Source organism: Solanum dulcamara, chromosome 12, assembly GCF_947179165.1.
Source record: "Solanum dulcamara chromosome 12, daSolDulc1.2, whole genome shotgun sequence".
Lineage (NCBI taxonomy): Eukaryota > Viridiplantae > Streptophyta > Magnoliopsida > Solanales > Solanaceae > Solanum > Solanum dulcamara.
Window position 1 is genome coordinate 25,675,784 of NC_077248.1, and position 17,591 is coordinate 25,693,374.

The 17,591-nt window shown below is 32.5% G+C and overlaps 1 protein-coding gene across 1 annotated transcript; it reads left to right on the top strand.

Annotated features, from left to right (window-relative positions):
• Positions 1-3,803: 3,803 nt before the first annotated feature.
• On the top strand, positions 3,804-7,663 carry LOC129875695 (uncharacterized). Its single transcript, XM_055950963.1, has 2 exons — positions 3,804-4,026; positions 7,491-7,663. The coding sequence occupies exons 1-2, from the start codon at positions 3,804-3,806 to the stop codon at positions 7,661-7,663; spliced, it is 396 nt and encodes a 131-aa protein (XP_055806938.1).
• The last annotated feature ends 9,928 nt before the right edge of the window (positions 7,664-17,591 follow it).

The window sequence follows — 17,591 nt, forward strand, 5'->3', positions numbered from 1 at the left end:
AACCATATAGGGAGATGGTCCATCATCTAAAAATTGGTTTGTGTGATTTTGAGGAGTATGTAACTTGGAAAAAAGGAAATTGTGTCTCATCAAGTATTATGTGATGGCTAATGATGATTTTTCAAGATGATAAATCAAAATATTTATACCCACGATGATGTGACGGATATCCCCAAAAAATACACAGGGTTGACCGGAGTTGAAGTTTGTTTATGAGTGTGGAGGGAATAAGAGAATAACATAAACACCTAAATACATAAAGATGGGAATCAGAGGGATCCTTCCGATAAAGAATGCAAACATGGGATTGATAGTTTACCAGTTTTTGAGGAAGGATATTGAGAAGATAAGTTGTCATTTGCAAAGCATGATGCCAAAAGTAAGGAGGAAGGGAAGCATGGGACAATAAGGTACGACCAATGTTATTAATCATATGGATTTATCTTTTGGCTTTTCCATTTTGAGGAGATGTGTGAGGACATGACAATCGAAACGACAGATAATTAGCTCTACAGAAGTCCCAAAAGGGGCCATTATCAAATTCCTTGCCATTATCATATTGAATATTCTTGGTGTCCCTCTCAAGGTGAGTTCGAATAAATGTCTTGAAAGTTAAAAATATGGAAGAGGTTTGTGATTTGTGTGATAAAGGAAACATCCACAAGAATTTAGAATAATCATCCATAAACAAGACATAATATTGATGACCTGAGGAACTCAAAACAGGTGATGTCCAAAGATCACTATGTATAATATCAAATGGCATAATAGTGCTAGAATTCGAAGCATAAAATGGAAACTTAACATATTTTCCAAGAGGACAAGAATGACAAATATGAACATCTCTATTTGGATTACAATCAATCAATTTATTCTTCCTAAGGTAATTTAACACAGGTGCTTACGAGTGACCCAAACAAACATGCCAAAGAGATGGTGCCAAAGCAACAAAAGTAGATGGTGAAGTGACTGGATTGGTGATCGGATAAATCTCTCCCTGACTGTTACACCTCATTCATCCTCTCCGTCTGAAAATCCTTCACAAAAAACTCAAAGGGATCAAAATTAACAAAGACAGAGTTATCAATGGTAAATTTGTGGATGGACACCAAATTTTTAACTAGGTGAGGGCATGAAGGACATTGTTTAAGTGCAAGGAAGGACACGAGGAAGACAAAGTCGTGTGACCATAGCCATGAATTGGAATTGATTGACCATTACCAATAATTATACCACGTTTATTGCTCTTATTAAAATAAGACGTGAGGTTACCTTGCGTGGATGTCATATGAGAAGTGGCACCGATGCCTATGTACCAATTTACATCTAGAGGAGTGATCCCAAGAGTATGCATGGAGGATTCAATGTCTATAAGAGTATGGGCTGTCGTGTAGGCCTGATGAGGTCGGGGGCCAAGAGCACTCGCTCGTAGTGGCTGTTGCTATCCATAATTAGGTCGGGACCAAGAAGTTGAAGGATATAGAAACGGTGGTATAGCCCAAGGACCCCATGATGCCATCCATGGCCACTGCTGCCTTCCAGCCCATGGAGAATAGGGCAGAGGGTTCTGCCCCGCTGGCTGCTGCCTAGTGCCACGGCTATTGCCGTCTTCCAGCTAACCACCATGGCTTATATTATCGCCGCTACTGGCAGCTCCTTTGCCACCTCCATGACTACCATTGTTGCCGTGATATTTTTCCCCCATTATTGCTCCGGTTGTGGTTCTTCTTCCCACCATTAGAATTGCGGTTGGAAGAGGAATTATCAGGAATATCAGGAAGACCTTCCGACGAGCGAGCAACTAAGGCAGCGGAGGAGTTTTGGGCCACTTTCTTAGCACATCCATCCTCCTTAAGAGTGAGCATCGAACGGGATTGATAAAATTGAGGTAATGGGTCACGTCGGTGAATAAGAGTGGACACACCTTGGTAGGGCTCGGTAAGGCCAGAGACCAGTTGAAGAATTAGTCAATCATTAGCGACCGGGGAGCCGACATTCTTGAGTTAATCCGCCTGAGATTTAAAATGTTAACAATAGGCAGAGACATTCAGAAAATCTGCCATGTCGACATGAGTGAAGTCGTACTCAAAGGCGACAGCACGAGAGTGTTTGTTATCCTGAAATATGTCATGCAAGCGATTTCAAGCCTCCATTGTCGTAGTGTCAGGTCAAAGAATTATATGAAAAAGATCATGAGAGATAGTAGCGTAGAGCCATTGGATAATGGTGGCATCCAGGGTGGACCACAGTTCTTTGTCCTCCTCTTTTTGAGGCCGTTTCTCAGTGTCCGCTGCCAGAAGAATAATATGATCAATCACCCGATGGGATCTTGCATGAATCTTAAAGAGTTCTGCGCATATGGAATATTGTACGTTCTCTATTTCAAGAGTGATGGGAACATGGTTCTTGATGTTGGATACAGCAAGAGCAATGAAAGGAAGATTTTGAGTTAGACATGGTGATTGAGAAGAGAGGAAGAGGGAGATGAGGGGGGCGGTAGAAGGAATCCGAGAATAAGAAGAAGGGCGGATCGTGCCCTAGAAATCTGATACTATGAAAGAGATTAATCCCTTGATTTATTTCATTAACCTCAATAGTTTATATACACAAATACAAGAGTATAATTAGGCTATAATTAAGAAAACTAAATATCCCTATATTAGGAACTAAATATCTCTATATTAGGAACTAAATATATATAATCTATTACAATCTGTAGAATATATTTTCATATATTCTAACAATACATATCAATAATACAGAGATTAGTTATGTAAATATTAGTAATATAGAGATTAGTTATGCAAATCAGTTTGGTTATGGTGGGTTTAGTTATATCTGTATTAATTATTTCACATTTTATTCAACATAAATAATATATAGAATTTCTCATAATTTACACATATATTAGTTATGCGGAGAAATAAACATGAACCAATCTTTTTATTAGCATTGTTTTGTTTTATATGGAAAGAGAAAAATTCACCGAACATGATATAACTTATGCTAGATTTGATGTGGATATTATTTTTCCTCATTTTTGTAATCCACAATTATGCTAGTTTTAAATTTTAATATATGAATAACTCCTCACTAACCAGCAATCGAATGACCCCTAGTGTTCTATTAGACTTTTCTTTTTGTTTTGCTATCTATTGTTTAGTATCCGCTTTAAAGATTGATTAATTCAAATTGGCATAAAAAAGAAATTCTTCTTTGGGGGGGTGGGGAGGTAAAGAAATTTCTATTGAAGTCAAAAAGCAATTTTTTTTTAGCTCTAGAATTCAAATTTAAGACCTCTAATTGATTTAAAATGACGAGATGCTTACCCCCACCACAATCTTTAATCATCTATCACGCCATTTTGTAACCCCTTCCCCCCTCTTGGATAACTATAGTGACTTTTATATTATTTCTGAATTTAATTTAAATATGGCAAATATAAGCAAATATAGTTCATGGAAAGCCACTATACGATCGTTTTCCTTATGATCACTCCTCTTTCTAATCATTAATTGATTAATTAATGATTCATCCAGACATATAAAGGAAAAAAAACCAAGGAGATATTTGGCTAAGATCATGGGAGTAATCTTATCATTCACAATTATATTTCACAACTCCTAACACATGCTCAATATTATAATCTAGTACTAAATAAAAGACAGACCAATTTAACACTATATATACTTTCCCATAGAAGTGCATTCTCATATTATATCTCAAGGGTTTTTAACTATTTGATCATTTTTTCTTCATAAATATTTTTGGTCCATCTTTAATATAAAGTTACAACTAATATTATGGGTATCTCATCAACCCGTGTTACTGGAATATTTCTCTTAATTGTTCTTTTTAGTGGCATTATGGTTTCTGCTGACGTGTTAGGGCAGCGCATGCTCGGCGCAGGCGGCTCAGGAGGGGGCGGTGGTGGAGGCTTATTTGGCGGGGGAATGGGTAATGGTGGAAATCTTGGATCAGCAAGTTTTGCCACTGGACTTGGCGGCAGTTTGCTTGGTGGTGAAGGTATCGGTGCTGATGGTGGTGTACACTAAATTAATTTATCTTGATTACAAAATTATTATTGCCTAATAAGTGGTGTTTTTACTAATTTGGAGATGGTGTCATGAAATTGATTGTAATTGGTGTAGTAATTCTTTTGGTTTAGCTCTTTCTTTCATGAATTTTGATTCATAAAAGAAGAGCTACATTTTTTTAACATGTTGTATCACTTTTATTTATTTAACGGAAAATGGCCTAAAATGCTCTTGAACTATTTTAAACGGTACAAAAATGTCTCTCATTCATCTATTAGGCTAAAATGTCCTTGACATCCACATTTAGATCCAAAAATGACATTTTCTTTAACGGAAAAGAGCATGAATGACATTTTTTTACAATTTCCAATAGTTCGAGAGCATTTTAGATCCTTTTTTTGTATTTAAAATTCTATTAAATAAATTTTTATTTATAATTAATTTTAAATAATTAAATTATAACCAATTAATGGTCTCCACGTGTTTAAAAAATTTATTCAAATTATTTAATTAAAATTCCGTTAAATAAATTTTAATTTATAATTAATTTTAAATAATTAAATTGCAATCAATGGATGACCACCACGTGTTATATCCTTTGACATCCATCTTTAGGTCCAAAAATGACCTTTTTTCTATAATGGAAAAGGGCATAAAGGGCATTTTAGTACCATTTCCAATAGTTCGAGGGCATTTTAAGCCCTTTTCCGTAATTAAAATTATGTTAAATGAATTTTGACTTATAATTAATTTTAAATAATTTAAGTAGTGTGGTTTCTTCTTTCCAAAATTTTGGAGTTTTAACAATATAATGATAAATAACAGAATGCGAGCGTAATACTTTTGGAAGCTTAATGTTGTATCCCTATCTCCCGCCTTTCTATTTTAATTTTTGAAAGTGACGGAATAGGCACTATGTTGCCTACGATAGTCTCCTTATGTAATGACTTTTTAGTTTAATCATTGAATAAAAATCCTTTATTAACAAAAACAATAATAATAATAATAATAACATAATGTGAATTAATTAGTTTTACATTCCTTTCGATTTATGTTAAAATTGCAATTAATCGATATGCTAGAGTTTGCGGTTAACAACACCGTTAATTTGAGTAAAATTTTGTAGATGTAATCTCTACTTGCGCAAATTAATTAAATTTTGATTGAATAAGCTTTTCCTGCTCTGATATAAGTTGAAATTCTCAAAGTTGAGAGTAAAGTATAAGTAAAATGTCAAAATATCAGAATAAAAGATACAATGCTAATTGGAAAAAAAAAGAAGAAAAATGCGGTAAATTTGGAGGTAGTTTTCACTTTTTGCTATTTGATATCTTTATGATGCATAGAGCTGTCAAAACAGACTAGTATTATCAAATTTAATTTGAACGACATATAGAATTCGATAAATCAATCCACTCAAATGTGACAGTGATATGATGTCAGTTGGGTGACGAGTACTTTTTCATGCAATTTCTCGAGTAAGACCCGACACAATTATTCCCATTTTCACTATTTAAAGAGCAAAAAAAAAAAGAATAAAAACTTATATTCAAGATGATCAAGTGAATTCATTAATCTCGGGAAAAAAGTGAATTCATTAATGAAATAAAATTCAACTTATATATCTTCTCATTTCGATGAGTTCTTGAAATATGGTTATTAAATGTAAACTCATATGTCATTCATCAATTTCTCTTCTTAAGAGTTAATATTCTATTACGTGTCTTTTATTTGTTTTGAGGTTTGATTAATTTTAAATTGTATTATAAATTATTTTTTAAGGGGTAAAGTACTTTCTTTCAAAGGCGGATTTATTTATAGTATTCAAAATTTCTGATTAATAATGACAAGATACTTATAATTATACCACAACATTTGGTGGTATATCAGTACTCCCACGATAACTATATAGCGTTTTTCTTTTTGTATTTTCTCTAAGTGTATATTTATTTAATAATTTATGAGAAGAAATTAACAACTACATAAAAATGTACTTAGTGTTATCTCACAAGTGAAATTTGGGAACATGGTAGTGTCTATGCAGTCTTTGCATACCTAGTAAAGATAGATATGTTGTTTTCAATAGACCATCGACTAAAGTAAACATATCACAACAACAACAACAACAACTACCCAGTGAAATTCCACATCGTGGGGTCTGGGGAGGGTAAAGTGTACGCAAACCTGACTCCTACCAACGTAGAACAGCTATTTCCGAAAGACCCTCGGCTCAATAGAAGCATAGAAAAAGAAAATGCAGTAGTAAAAGAGCAATATGTAAAATAGTGGAGAAATTAATAGTAACTACAACAAATAATAAAGTTAACCCATATAAAAATAATAATAGGTACTCCCTCCATTATTATTTATATGTCATCTTTACTAAAAATAGATGCTCCTTAATATTTATCATGATTTCACAAAATTAATGCATAAATGACATTATTCTTTCTATTTTACCCGTGTGAGTCATTAGCTTTGAAAATATACATTTGACCAACATAGAAAAACTAAGTAAATAATTCATATCCGTTGGTCAATAATTAATCAATCAAAATAAATTAATTTATGTTAATTCATTGATTGAAAACTTGACTTAAAAACAAACATTAAATAAGGATAGAATAGTAAACTTACTTAGTTTCTTAATGCGCGTGAAATCTAAAATTGTGACATATAGATAGGAACAAAGGGAGTGATAATTAAATCAAAAAAAAAATAAGATAGTAGTAGAGTAATAATAGTTGATTGACAGGAAAACTAGACTATTCTCAACCACCTACTAACCTTCTACCCTAGGCCTTGTATCCTTTTATCTAGGATTATATCCTCAAGTCCTCGTATCCTTTTATGTCGGATTATATCCTCAATAAGCTGATGCATAAAAGAGAGAGCGAGAGAGAAAGAGAAAATATCGATATCCAATTTTATTATACAACAATTATTTTTCCGATCATTCTTTCTAATCATTATGTAATATACAGACATGTTTACAAAATACAAATTGATTATATTGCTGGAAAATAACATAACCAAACTATAGTTCATGTAAAGCCACTAAGATGAGTACAAAACATTTTTTTATTCACAACCGTGCATTGCTTAATTTCTAATGATCCCGTTATATATTATTTCTAATCATTAACTAATATATTTCTTTATCCTAAGCCAATATAGAAGAAAAAACAACGGTATATTTGGCTGAGATCATGGAAATAATCTTATTATTCACAAATCACAATTATATATTCTAGACTTCCTAACACATGGTCAATATTATAATCGACTACTGAATAAAAAATAGACGAATTTAACACTATATATACTTGTCCATAGAAGAACATTCTCATAAATCTCACTGTTTAGTCATTTTTTTCTTCTATTCTTCATAAATATTTTTGGTCCACATTTAATTTAAAGTTACAATTAATATAATGGGTATCTCATGATCAGCTCGTATTGTTGGAGTAGTTCTCTTAATTGTTCTTTTTAGTGGCATTATGGTTTCTGCCGACGTGTTAGGCCGGCGCATGCTCGGAGCAGTCGGTGGTGGCGGTTTATTTGGCGGAGGAATGGGTACAGGTGGAAGTCTTGGTGAGGCAAGTGGTGGCATGGGAATTGGATGAGGATTACTTGGTGGTAAAGGTCTTGGCATTGGGGGTGGTGGACACTAAATTAATTAATCAAAAATTGGCCAAATATATTCCTGAATTATTAAAAATAATTTAAATATACCCTTGATTGAGTTTGGGAGTATATTTGTCATTTTCCGTTAGTTAATTTACCTAATGCTTGCAAAAGAAATTTATACATCTATTTATTTTAAATTTCTGGAGATTGTATGAGTATGTGTTTGGTGTGATTCTTTTTGTATTGGATCTTTGTTTCTTCGATTTTGATTCATCAAAGAAGAGCCTATTGCATTATTCAATTCTTTTTACATATATTGTATCATTTTTTCCATGTATTCGTGTGGGGATTTTTGGGAGTTATAATTGTATCAATGATAATATTGGAGTGTGAATTACTTTTGTATTTGTTTTGAATTCAAGATTATTTTTACAGACTTGTTTAGTTTGTCTTTCATCTCCGTTATTAACTAATGGTTCTATGAGTTATGATTTCAATTTTATGGATATTTGATTTTAAAATGAGAGACATAAAGTAATAATAGGTGGGTTTTAAGCTCTCGTTTGACCATAAAATTTGAAGTTGAAACTTAAAATTTTAAAATTTGAATCTTTTAAGGAGGAAATGATAAATTATGTCTTGAGACATAACTACTCTTCCTCTATCTATATTTACTTGTTCATTATTGACGTGGCACACCCTAAACAATAAATAAAATGACAATTCTACTATATCACTATTTGAATATAATAAAACTAAATGTTTTGAGAAAATGACTATAGTTAATTAATAACAATGGTAAATTATGAACTAATAGATAAGTAAAACTGAACATCTATTTTTAATATAACGAACAAATAAAAATTAAATGAAGAAAATATTTTGAATCAGTTATTTTTAATAAGCACGACAATGAATAAGAAAAACAACAGTAATTAATTACATTAATATCTATATGCATATATAATGTGAACCAAAGAATTTTGCAACCAGTACATTGGCAGAGAGTAACGTTTTAGCCTTAAAATGTGCGAGTAATGAATTAATACAACGTATTTGATAATAACGTTTTATGTCTGTTTACTTTGTCAGATATTTGCCTTTTTGTCATTAATTATTTTTGAATAAAATAATTCATAAAACTTTACTGCCAAATACGTTTATACTAATTTTGTAAAAATTTTTAAAAAAATGCACTATTTTGATAAATTGATTTAAATAATGGCTTATTTCGATAAAAAATTCTTTAAATTCTCAACACAAATACTCAAGTATTATATAATTATTGATACAATAAAAAATATTGTAATAAAAAATAACTAAGGGTAGACATACAAATGAGGATGAGAAACTTACGACTCCAGAAGAAGAAGAAGAGAGAAACCAACATAAGTCATAACCCCTAAATCACGGAGCACTATCCCTTTTGATGAAACCATTGTCACACCCACTACTCAATTCGGATCCCAAATTAACGTGGCCCTATTGCTTGTACTCGACCCTATTGTGTCATTTCTTGTTTGTTGTTTAGTGGAGAGGAACAACATTGTGTTTTGCTCATTGTACCTATAACTTGTTGTATGAGACCGATATTAAGCATGACTAAATGTTGTTCTTCTGCAACAAACTTTAATTCTCGCTTTATTATTGTTAAACTACATTAGTCACCCCAATCCCTCTCTCTGAGAGTCAAAAATTGTAATGACCCTAAAGGTTATTTTTGATATTTTTTTTATAAAATAATTATTTTATCACTACTGATAGTTGCTACGAGTCATATTTGATCAGTATTCGAAGTCGGTTTTGTGAAGTTCTTTGAAAAGTTGGATGAAGAAAATATTTTGAATCGGTTATTTTTAATAACCATGACAATGAGTAGGAAAAACAACAGTAATTAATTACATTAATAGTTATATGCATATATAATGTGAACCAAAGAATTTTGCAACCCGTACATTGACAGAGAGTAAAGTTTTAGCCTTAAAATGTCTCTATGAGTAATGAATTAATAAAACGTATTTGGCAGTAATATGCATTTGTCTTTTTGCCATTAATTTTTTAAATAAAATAATATCTAAAATGTTACTGCAAGTACATTTATACTAGTTTTGTAGAATTTTAAAAAAAAAAAATATTTTGGTAAATTAGTTTAAATAATGGCTTACTTTGATAAAAAGTTCTTCAAATTCTAAACACAAATACTCAAGTATTATATAATTATTGATACAATAAAAAATACTGAAATAAAAAGTAACTAAGGATAGACATACGAATGAGGATGAGAAGCTTATACTCTAAATGAAGAAGAGAGAAACAAACATTTTCTTCAATATGCTAAGTCATAACCCCTAAATCACAGAGCACAATCCCTTTTGATGAAATCATTGTCACAGTCATTACTCAGTTGGGATCCCAAATTAACCTGGTCCTATTGCTTGTTCTCAGCCCAATAGCTCTTGTCAGCCCAATAACTACTTTTGTCATTTCTTGTTTGTTGTTTAGTGAAGAGAAACAATGTTGTGTTTTGCTCATTGTATCTATTATTTTTTGTATGAGAGTAATATTAAGCATGACTAAATGTTGTTCTTCTGCAATAAACTTGAATTCTTGCTTTTTTATTGTTAAGCTTCATCTAGCCACCCCAACCCCTCTCCGAGGGTCAAAAATGGTCCTTCCACACTTTGGTCTCTTAGTGATTTTGAAACAGATTTATATTATATACATTAACAATGTAAATCTTATTTACATTATTAGTGTAGTTTAATATGTGATGACATTTTAGTTAACATTCGTACTAGATTGCCAATTAATACTTATCATAACTACCTATAATTACCTAACAAGTGACCTACTTATGTTTAAAAAAATTAATAGTCTTAGTATGTAAAACTTGAAATTTTTTATATGTGCAACATAGAGGGTTGGGTGGTTGGGTGTCATATTCTGAGCCTATACCTTAGATGTGGCTGGCATTCGAAAATATTGTTAGTCTCAAGCGAACGTTTGGTCCGACTGACTACTGAACTGGAGACTAAATATACATGTGGAAGATTTAATAAGTGAACCTTTAATAAAAATATTTAAGTCAAAACTCAAAACAACTAAATATCAATTTATGTAACGTCTGAAAATAAATCTTAATATAAATGTGATAATATTTAAACATCAGAATAAGTAAATTGAACTGACTCACTAACTTTTACTATCTATGAAACCTCTATTAACTAAAGATAGGTGTCGAGACATGGCCCACGACTATCTAACTATAAATTAAATAAAAATAAACTAACTATACTGGAGCCCTCTGAAAGCAACGAGGTCTAACCAACTAATAATGAAAAGAAATCTTATGGAAGTGTTTGCGATTGAGATTACCTGAATCTGCATCATAAAATGATGAAGCGTCAAATGACATCAATACATGGAATGTACGCGTATGTAATAAAGCTGAATAAAATAATAATTGAACTGAAATACTCAATATAACCTGACTGAAAGGAATACTCATAATATCATGGCAGAAAGTAAAACAATACAAGTGTAATGAAAATCCTTAAAATTTTACAACTGAAATAAGACAGTAAATGTATTGTTAAAATAATAATAATAACAATAACTTTACTTTTGTAGGGTGGTTTCACCAATCGACAAGCATCACTATGAGTCTCATGATGATACATCGTCTTGCCCACATTGCTAGAGTCGTCCAATACCTTGCTAGAGTAAGGGACAAACTTTAACTTATGGATACATCTTATGAGCTTTCTCAGAGGAAATGAGGAGTCGTATTTTTCCAATCAACTTCATTAAAAATTTGAATAGATCCAGATACACCTTGCTCGACTTTTGGTACGATCCTATCCTACGATGGCTACGTAGTTTATGGAAGTAGAGTGATTTGAATCTTGTCCAACTCGTCGCTCAATACTACTCTCAAAAACACGCACTATGCTAAAAAACTTTAAAGATGTCCCGCTTTAGAGGAAAGCTGAAAATATGATACTTAGAGTCTTTGCTCAAAATACTTTCTTTGAAGTGAATTTTACTTTACAACACTTTACTTCACTTTACTGAAATGCTTTCTGAAAATCATTAATGTTCTTCTCGAAATAGTGCTTCTTTTTGTCAATGCAGAATAATGCCTTCGAAACCATTTATGTTCCATTAAAACTCATTCTCGATGATAAAGCAAAATATTTTAACTTACTTAAAGCTCTGACAATCATGCATAATGGGTTTTAATGCAAAATACTTTTACTGGATGAACTTCTATTTCAAAACTGATATGCTATGCTTTCTTTAAGAACTAGCCATACTCTTTTCAAAATCAAGTAATGCACTTGGAACACTAAGTTCCCTTAAAACTCTTGTTTTACTCATAGCTTGAAGAATACTCTATTACTTTAATTGAAACAATGTGTAATATAACAATGTAAAATCTTCAACAACTCAACTAGGGTTTATGTGAAATATAAGCATGAGCATATTTAAGAACTTATAACTTATAAAGAAACATAATCTCGACGATAATACTTAGAACTTAAGTTCAGGAAATCAGAACATATTTGAACTTCAAAAGAATTTGAGTTTAAAATCCTAACTTTAACTCTTACTAACTGAATTTAGATGTGGAGCATGAAGCAGAACTTTATCCAATTCTATGATTAACCTTACATACCTTAATAACGAATCTTAAAAAAAAATCTTGGAAAATAAGCCCTAGCCTTGCTATTTTTTTTAAGCTCTTGAGCATAGAAATTTTGAGACCAATAGGGTCAAAGTAATGAAAACTCATAGATTTTGTCTTTTAGAAAAAGTTAATAGTCTTGAGTTGAGGTTATGGAATGAGAAAAAGATAAAAACACTCCTCCTAGAATGTGAAAAGAAGAGAAAACTAAAAGAATTCCAAAGTAACATGCGTGATCGCGCAACTGAAGCCTAGTTCGCACAACACTTCGTGAAACCTTAATAGTAACACTGACCTTACCGTGGCTGATGTTTACTTCACGCACCAGTTCGGATAGACTATGTAGTGTCCAAAAAAAACTCTTCATATACTAGGTTATCTGATTTATTGAAGATGACCCTTGAATGAACTTACACAAAAAATATAGTTAATAGAAATACTTTGAACTTGTCTTGGTGTTTGAGGTACCTTATTCTTCTAAAATACATATGATACACTTACTACACTTAGTAAGGGACCCTAACATATATTTGCGACTAAGAAATAATCAGGTTTGGATTTATATGTACATGAAGAATAGGTCAGGTCCTAGCTTAAAAGTTTTTGGGGTGTTACAATATCTCTCCCTTGGGATCATTCGTCCTAAAATGAAATCAAACTAGAGAAGAAATAATGGGAGAACATCTTATCTTTCCTTTTTGAACTGAACTTAATATTAAAGTAATAACCGAAAAAGGAAGACACAAAGCACGAACATGAAATATAAAACACTCAAACACATGGTATAAATGTTGAATCTAAAATGAGAGGAGGGCTATAATCTCAAATACTTTTATTGAAATTTCTCATAACTTTTAGGAAGAGAATTACGAGCATGATTCACAGAAAACTTCTTACTATGAAGAACTACTAAAGTCTGAGTATATTCATCAACTGACATGGGTTCATGAAGTATAAATGATTTAGATTATAACAGAACAATCTATCTGAAGTCATTCAACATGAAATAGGGATACCTTGGGCACAAAGTAAGAATATGACTATTATGTCTTGAGAGATAAGACTAATAGCTTTAGAATATGACTATTATGCCTTGAGGGATAAGACTGATAGCTTTTAAGCTTGGCAACTCTTCTCAACTATGCTCTTCTTTCTGAGTATTATACTTTATTAACTGCAACTCTTAGCTCCCACAAGGGCACATATAGCTACACCTATCAAGGTTTGAGTCTAGGGGTATGCTCTTACCATATTCAAGTCTAACTCGAAGTCACAAGGTGCTAGAAATAAGATGATCAAACTCATCTAAACCACGAGATTTATATCTTTCCTTTGTAGGAACTTTCATTTAGAGAATACTACTTCTTCTTACCACTCTAACATACTCACCTGAAACTCTTAACAAGAAGCCACTAATAACATAATGCATTATTCACAAAAAGACAAATACAACATTCGAGCCTATCATTCTAACCACTTTATGGCTTTTTTATATTCACCTCTAACTAAAGATTTTTATGTCTTCCTTAGCATATCGACAACCTCAATTTTGTTAACCTCTACTAAGAGGCACACCAAATACTCTTACCTATCTATTACACATAACAAAATCTTATCTTGCTCATCCTCCATATTTACAACCTTAGATGGAATAAACACACAATAACTATCACAATAAGGAACATCTATCTACCATTACTCAACTGCTACCATTAGTACTATTAAGTCACAAGGAAGATCACTAAAGGAATAGAATATGGTCAATAAAAACAACAGGGATACCTGTCAATCATAATTTATACTTATCGTAGCCCTACTATTTGCGATTGGCTAAAAGAGTGATGTATTATAGGGATGAAAACTTCATATTTCGAAGGCCATACACATGAACAAAGAGGTATTCTAAGTATAAACATGTCATAACTATCTATCCCTACCACAAGTGGATGTATAGATCGCTTAGAGCAAAAGATCGTAAGCACAAATAGTTTAAGAAAATTGACCTGAGAACATACATGACGTAACATGATTTCACTAGCCTTTTAGGTCATACCATGAGTTTTATGAGACTGAGTATACTGTGAAACATGAGTGTATATATAATGATTCGTATAACATAGGGATGAAAATCCTTAGATTCATGGAATAAGATTGGAATCACTAAATGAAGTTACCACTTCTCAATCTAGAAACTGAGCATGGACGTGAATCAACATGAAGTGCCTGAATCTGGGCCATGGGTATGGCACTGAGCGGATAATCAAGATAGGAGTAGGTTGTCAGCTCAACTGAAGTACAAGGAATATATTGAGATGGAGAAGCATTGATGTCTCATCCTGGCCAACTCAACACTAAATCTCAAGACATACTTTGGTTTGTTACCTCATTATCTCCCCCTTAGCTTGAAGGTCGCCATCTTGAGTCTGTTAACTTATTCTTTTAGCTCGAAGGTCCCCATCTTGAGTCTGTTTCCTGATTCTCTACACTAAGCTATAAGCACAACACTTTGCATGGTCTAGAAATCACTATACATAAGAATACCTAAACTCTCGTGTTATGCTATATTTGTAGATGCAAAATCGCTACTAGGACTTCATTTTGAGATACTTCTCTTAACTTCCTTCTATCTCTGTGGGTATCTTTCTATAATCACTTCTTTAATTGACGTACATAGTTGCTTTCTCTAACTCTTATGATCTAACCTCTTCTTTTTTTTGTCTACTAACACTCATCTACTAAGTTCACATATACCTAACTAAAGGAAACTTGAACTATAACGGGATACTCTTCATTATCTATAGATAACCTCTTTGGACCATTTCTTATGGATACTATATAAAAATATAATGCTTATTTCATCCTTATCCTCATTGGAAGCTAAAGGATACTAACTAGGAACACATAGAAAATCATAAACTTAAAGCCTCATACAACTATATACTATCTCATATCTTAAGCCTCTTCCTACCTAATGACTTAGCCACAAATCACTGCTTTTATATGAGGGTCGCATAAACCATACTTGTAACATCACACTTCTTTCAAGTTAATATCTAAATATCTCGCATGTCCCATGTCAAGCCCACTAGAGAAAATATCAAAACTAACACTATTACTCTCATAATGTTATCTTTTTTTTCACCATGCTTATATAAATTCAACTTAGTGTCTTGTATTAAACATAAACAACAACACAATTTCTTACATACTATACTAACTTACAACTACTAGATAAATTTAAGAAACACTCACCCACTACGATCTCATGACAAGTAGTAAATCTTTATTTCTCAGTCAATCTAATTACAGTTCATCATCACATTCTCTTTCACAACTTAAGTACTATTTACCCAACACTACACATCATTTCCTAATTAGTTTCATAACTCTATGAGTATCAAGGGTCTCTCCTTTTTAGAATCATAATCCTAGCTTAGATCTATCAACTCATGACTACTCCATCCTTCTGTTCATCACCTATACTTGGTCCTTACCAACACAAGACGCATCAACATAAACTCCTTTCTAGGTTCAAGTATTTTCTAACTCATTCTAACCAACAACTCTTCCTCTACCTTCTATCATGAAATCCGCATATATTTGTTACACCTTAGATGACACATAAGAAAATATCACCTCATTAATGTCTTACTAGGTACATGACTACAACTACATAATTTACTCAATAACTATCGACACTCCTTGGGTTACTATACTTCTTAATGCATACTTCTAACTCTGGGCACTTCCACTACTACTGACTTATAACATCACAAATCACACTAACTTTTGGGTGAAAATACTACCTAAGTGTTCTAAAACATATTTCCCTCTTAAAGGATATCGCCTGAACAAAGTTTAGAGAAGAGAATCTGAGAAGACATATTGCTTTGGCTCGTACGCATGATTCATATGAATATGGGTGCATACTTTCCAATAGATAGACTTAAGCACACTAATGGGCTCCTCTTAGGCCTTTGTGCAGTCTCTTTACTTTTCGAAGACTTTGTCTGAGAATAACTCATCAATAAGGATCTAATCCTTACAATTCCAACTACCTTGAGTATGAGGGATAGTCGAACGAATTTGAGGAATGCACTAATTTGAATATGTTTCTTAGGGGACAACTCTATCGCACGATCTAGAATTTGAAAAAAGAAAAACTTTTCTTAAATGTCCATAGTCCCTCATATATAGAAATGGGAAACTCACAACCATAAATAAGATCCTAGTGAAACTGCTTCATAGACTCCCTAGGACACTTGAACTCTGTACTCTAATACCAAATTTGTCACACCCCGAGCCTATATCCTGGACATGGCCAGCACTTGAAAATCAATGTTGGTCTCGAGTGAACCTTTAGCCTGGCTAACTACTGAACTGGAGACTAAACATAATTTGGAAGCTTTAAAAAGTGAACCTTTAATATAAATATTTAAGTCAAAACTCAAAACAACTCAATCTCAATTTATGTAACGTCTAAAAATAGCTTTTTAATATAAATGTGATAATGTTAAAAACATTAGAATGAGTAAATTGAACCGACTCACTAAATTTGACTGTCTAGGAAGCCTCTACTAAATGAAAATAGAGGTCGAGAAAACGCCCACGACTACCTAACTATAAATAAAATAAAATTGAACTAACTATACAGGAGCCCTCTGAAAGCAATGAGGTCTCACCAACTACTCAAACAAAGAAATCTTATTGAAGTGTCTGTGATCAATAGTACATGAATCTGCATTATCAAATGACGTCAGTACATGAAATGTACGAGTATGTAATAAAGCTGAATAAAATAATAATTGAACTGAAATACTCAATATAACCCGACTAAAAGGAATACTCATAATATCATGGCAGAAAGTAAAACAATACAAGTGTAATGAAAATCCTTAAAATTTTACAACTGAAATAAGACAGTAAATGCATTGTTAAAATAATAATAATAACAATAACTTTACTTTTCTAGGGTGGTTTCTCCAACCGACAAGCATCACTATGAGTCTCGTGATGATACATTGTCTTGCCCACATTGCTAGAGTCGTCCAATACCTTGCTAGAGTAAGGGACAAACTTTAACTTATGAATACATCTTATGAGCTTTCTCAGAGGAAATGAGGAGTCGCTCGACTTTTGGTACGATCCTATCCTACGCTGGCTACGTAGTTTATGAAAGTAGAGTAATTTAAATATTGTCAGGCTCGTCGCTCAATACTACCCCAAAAATATGCACT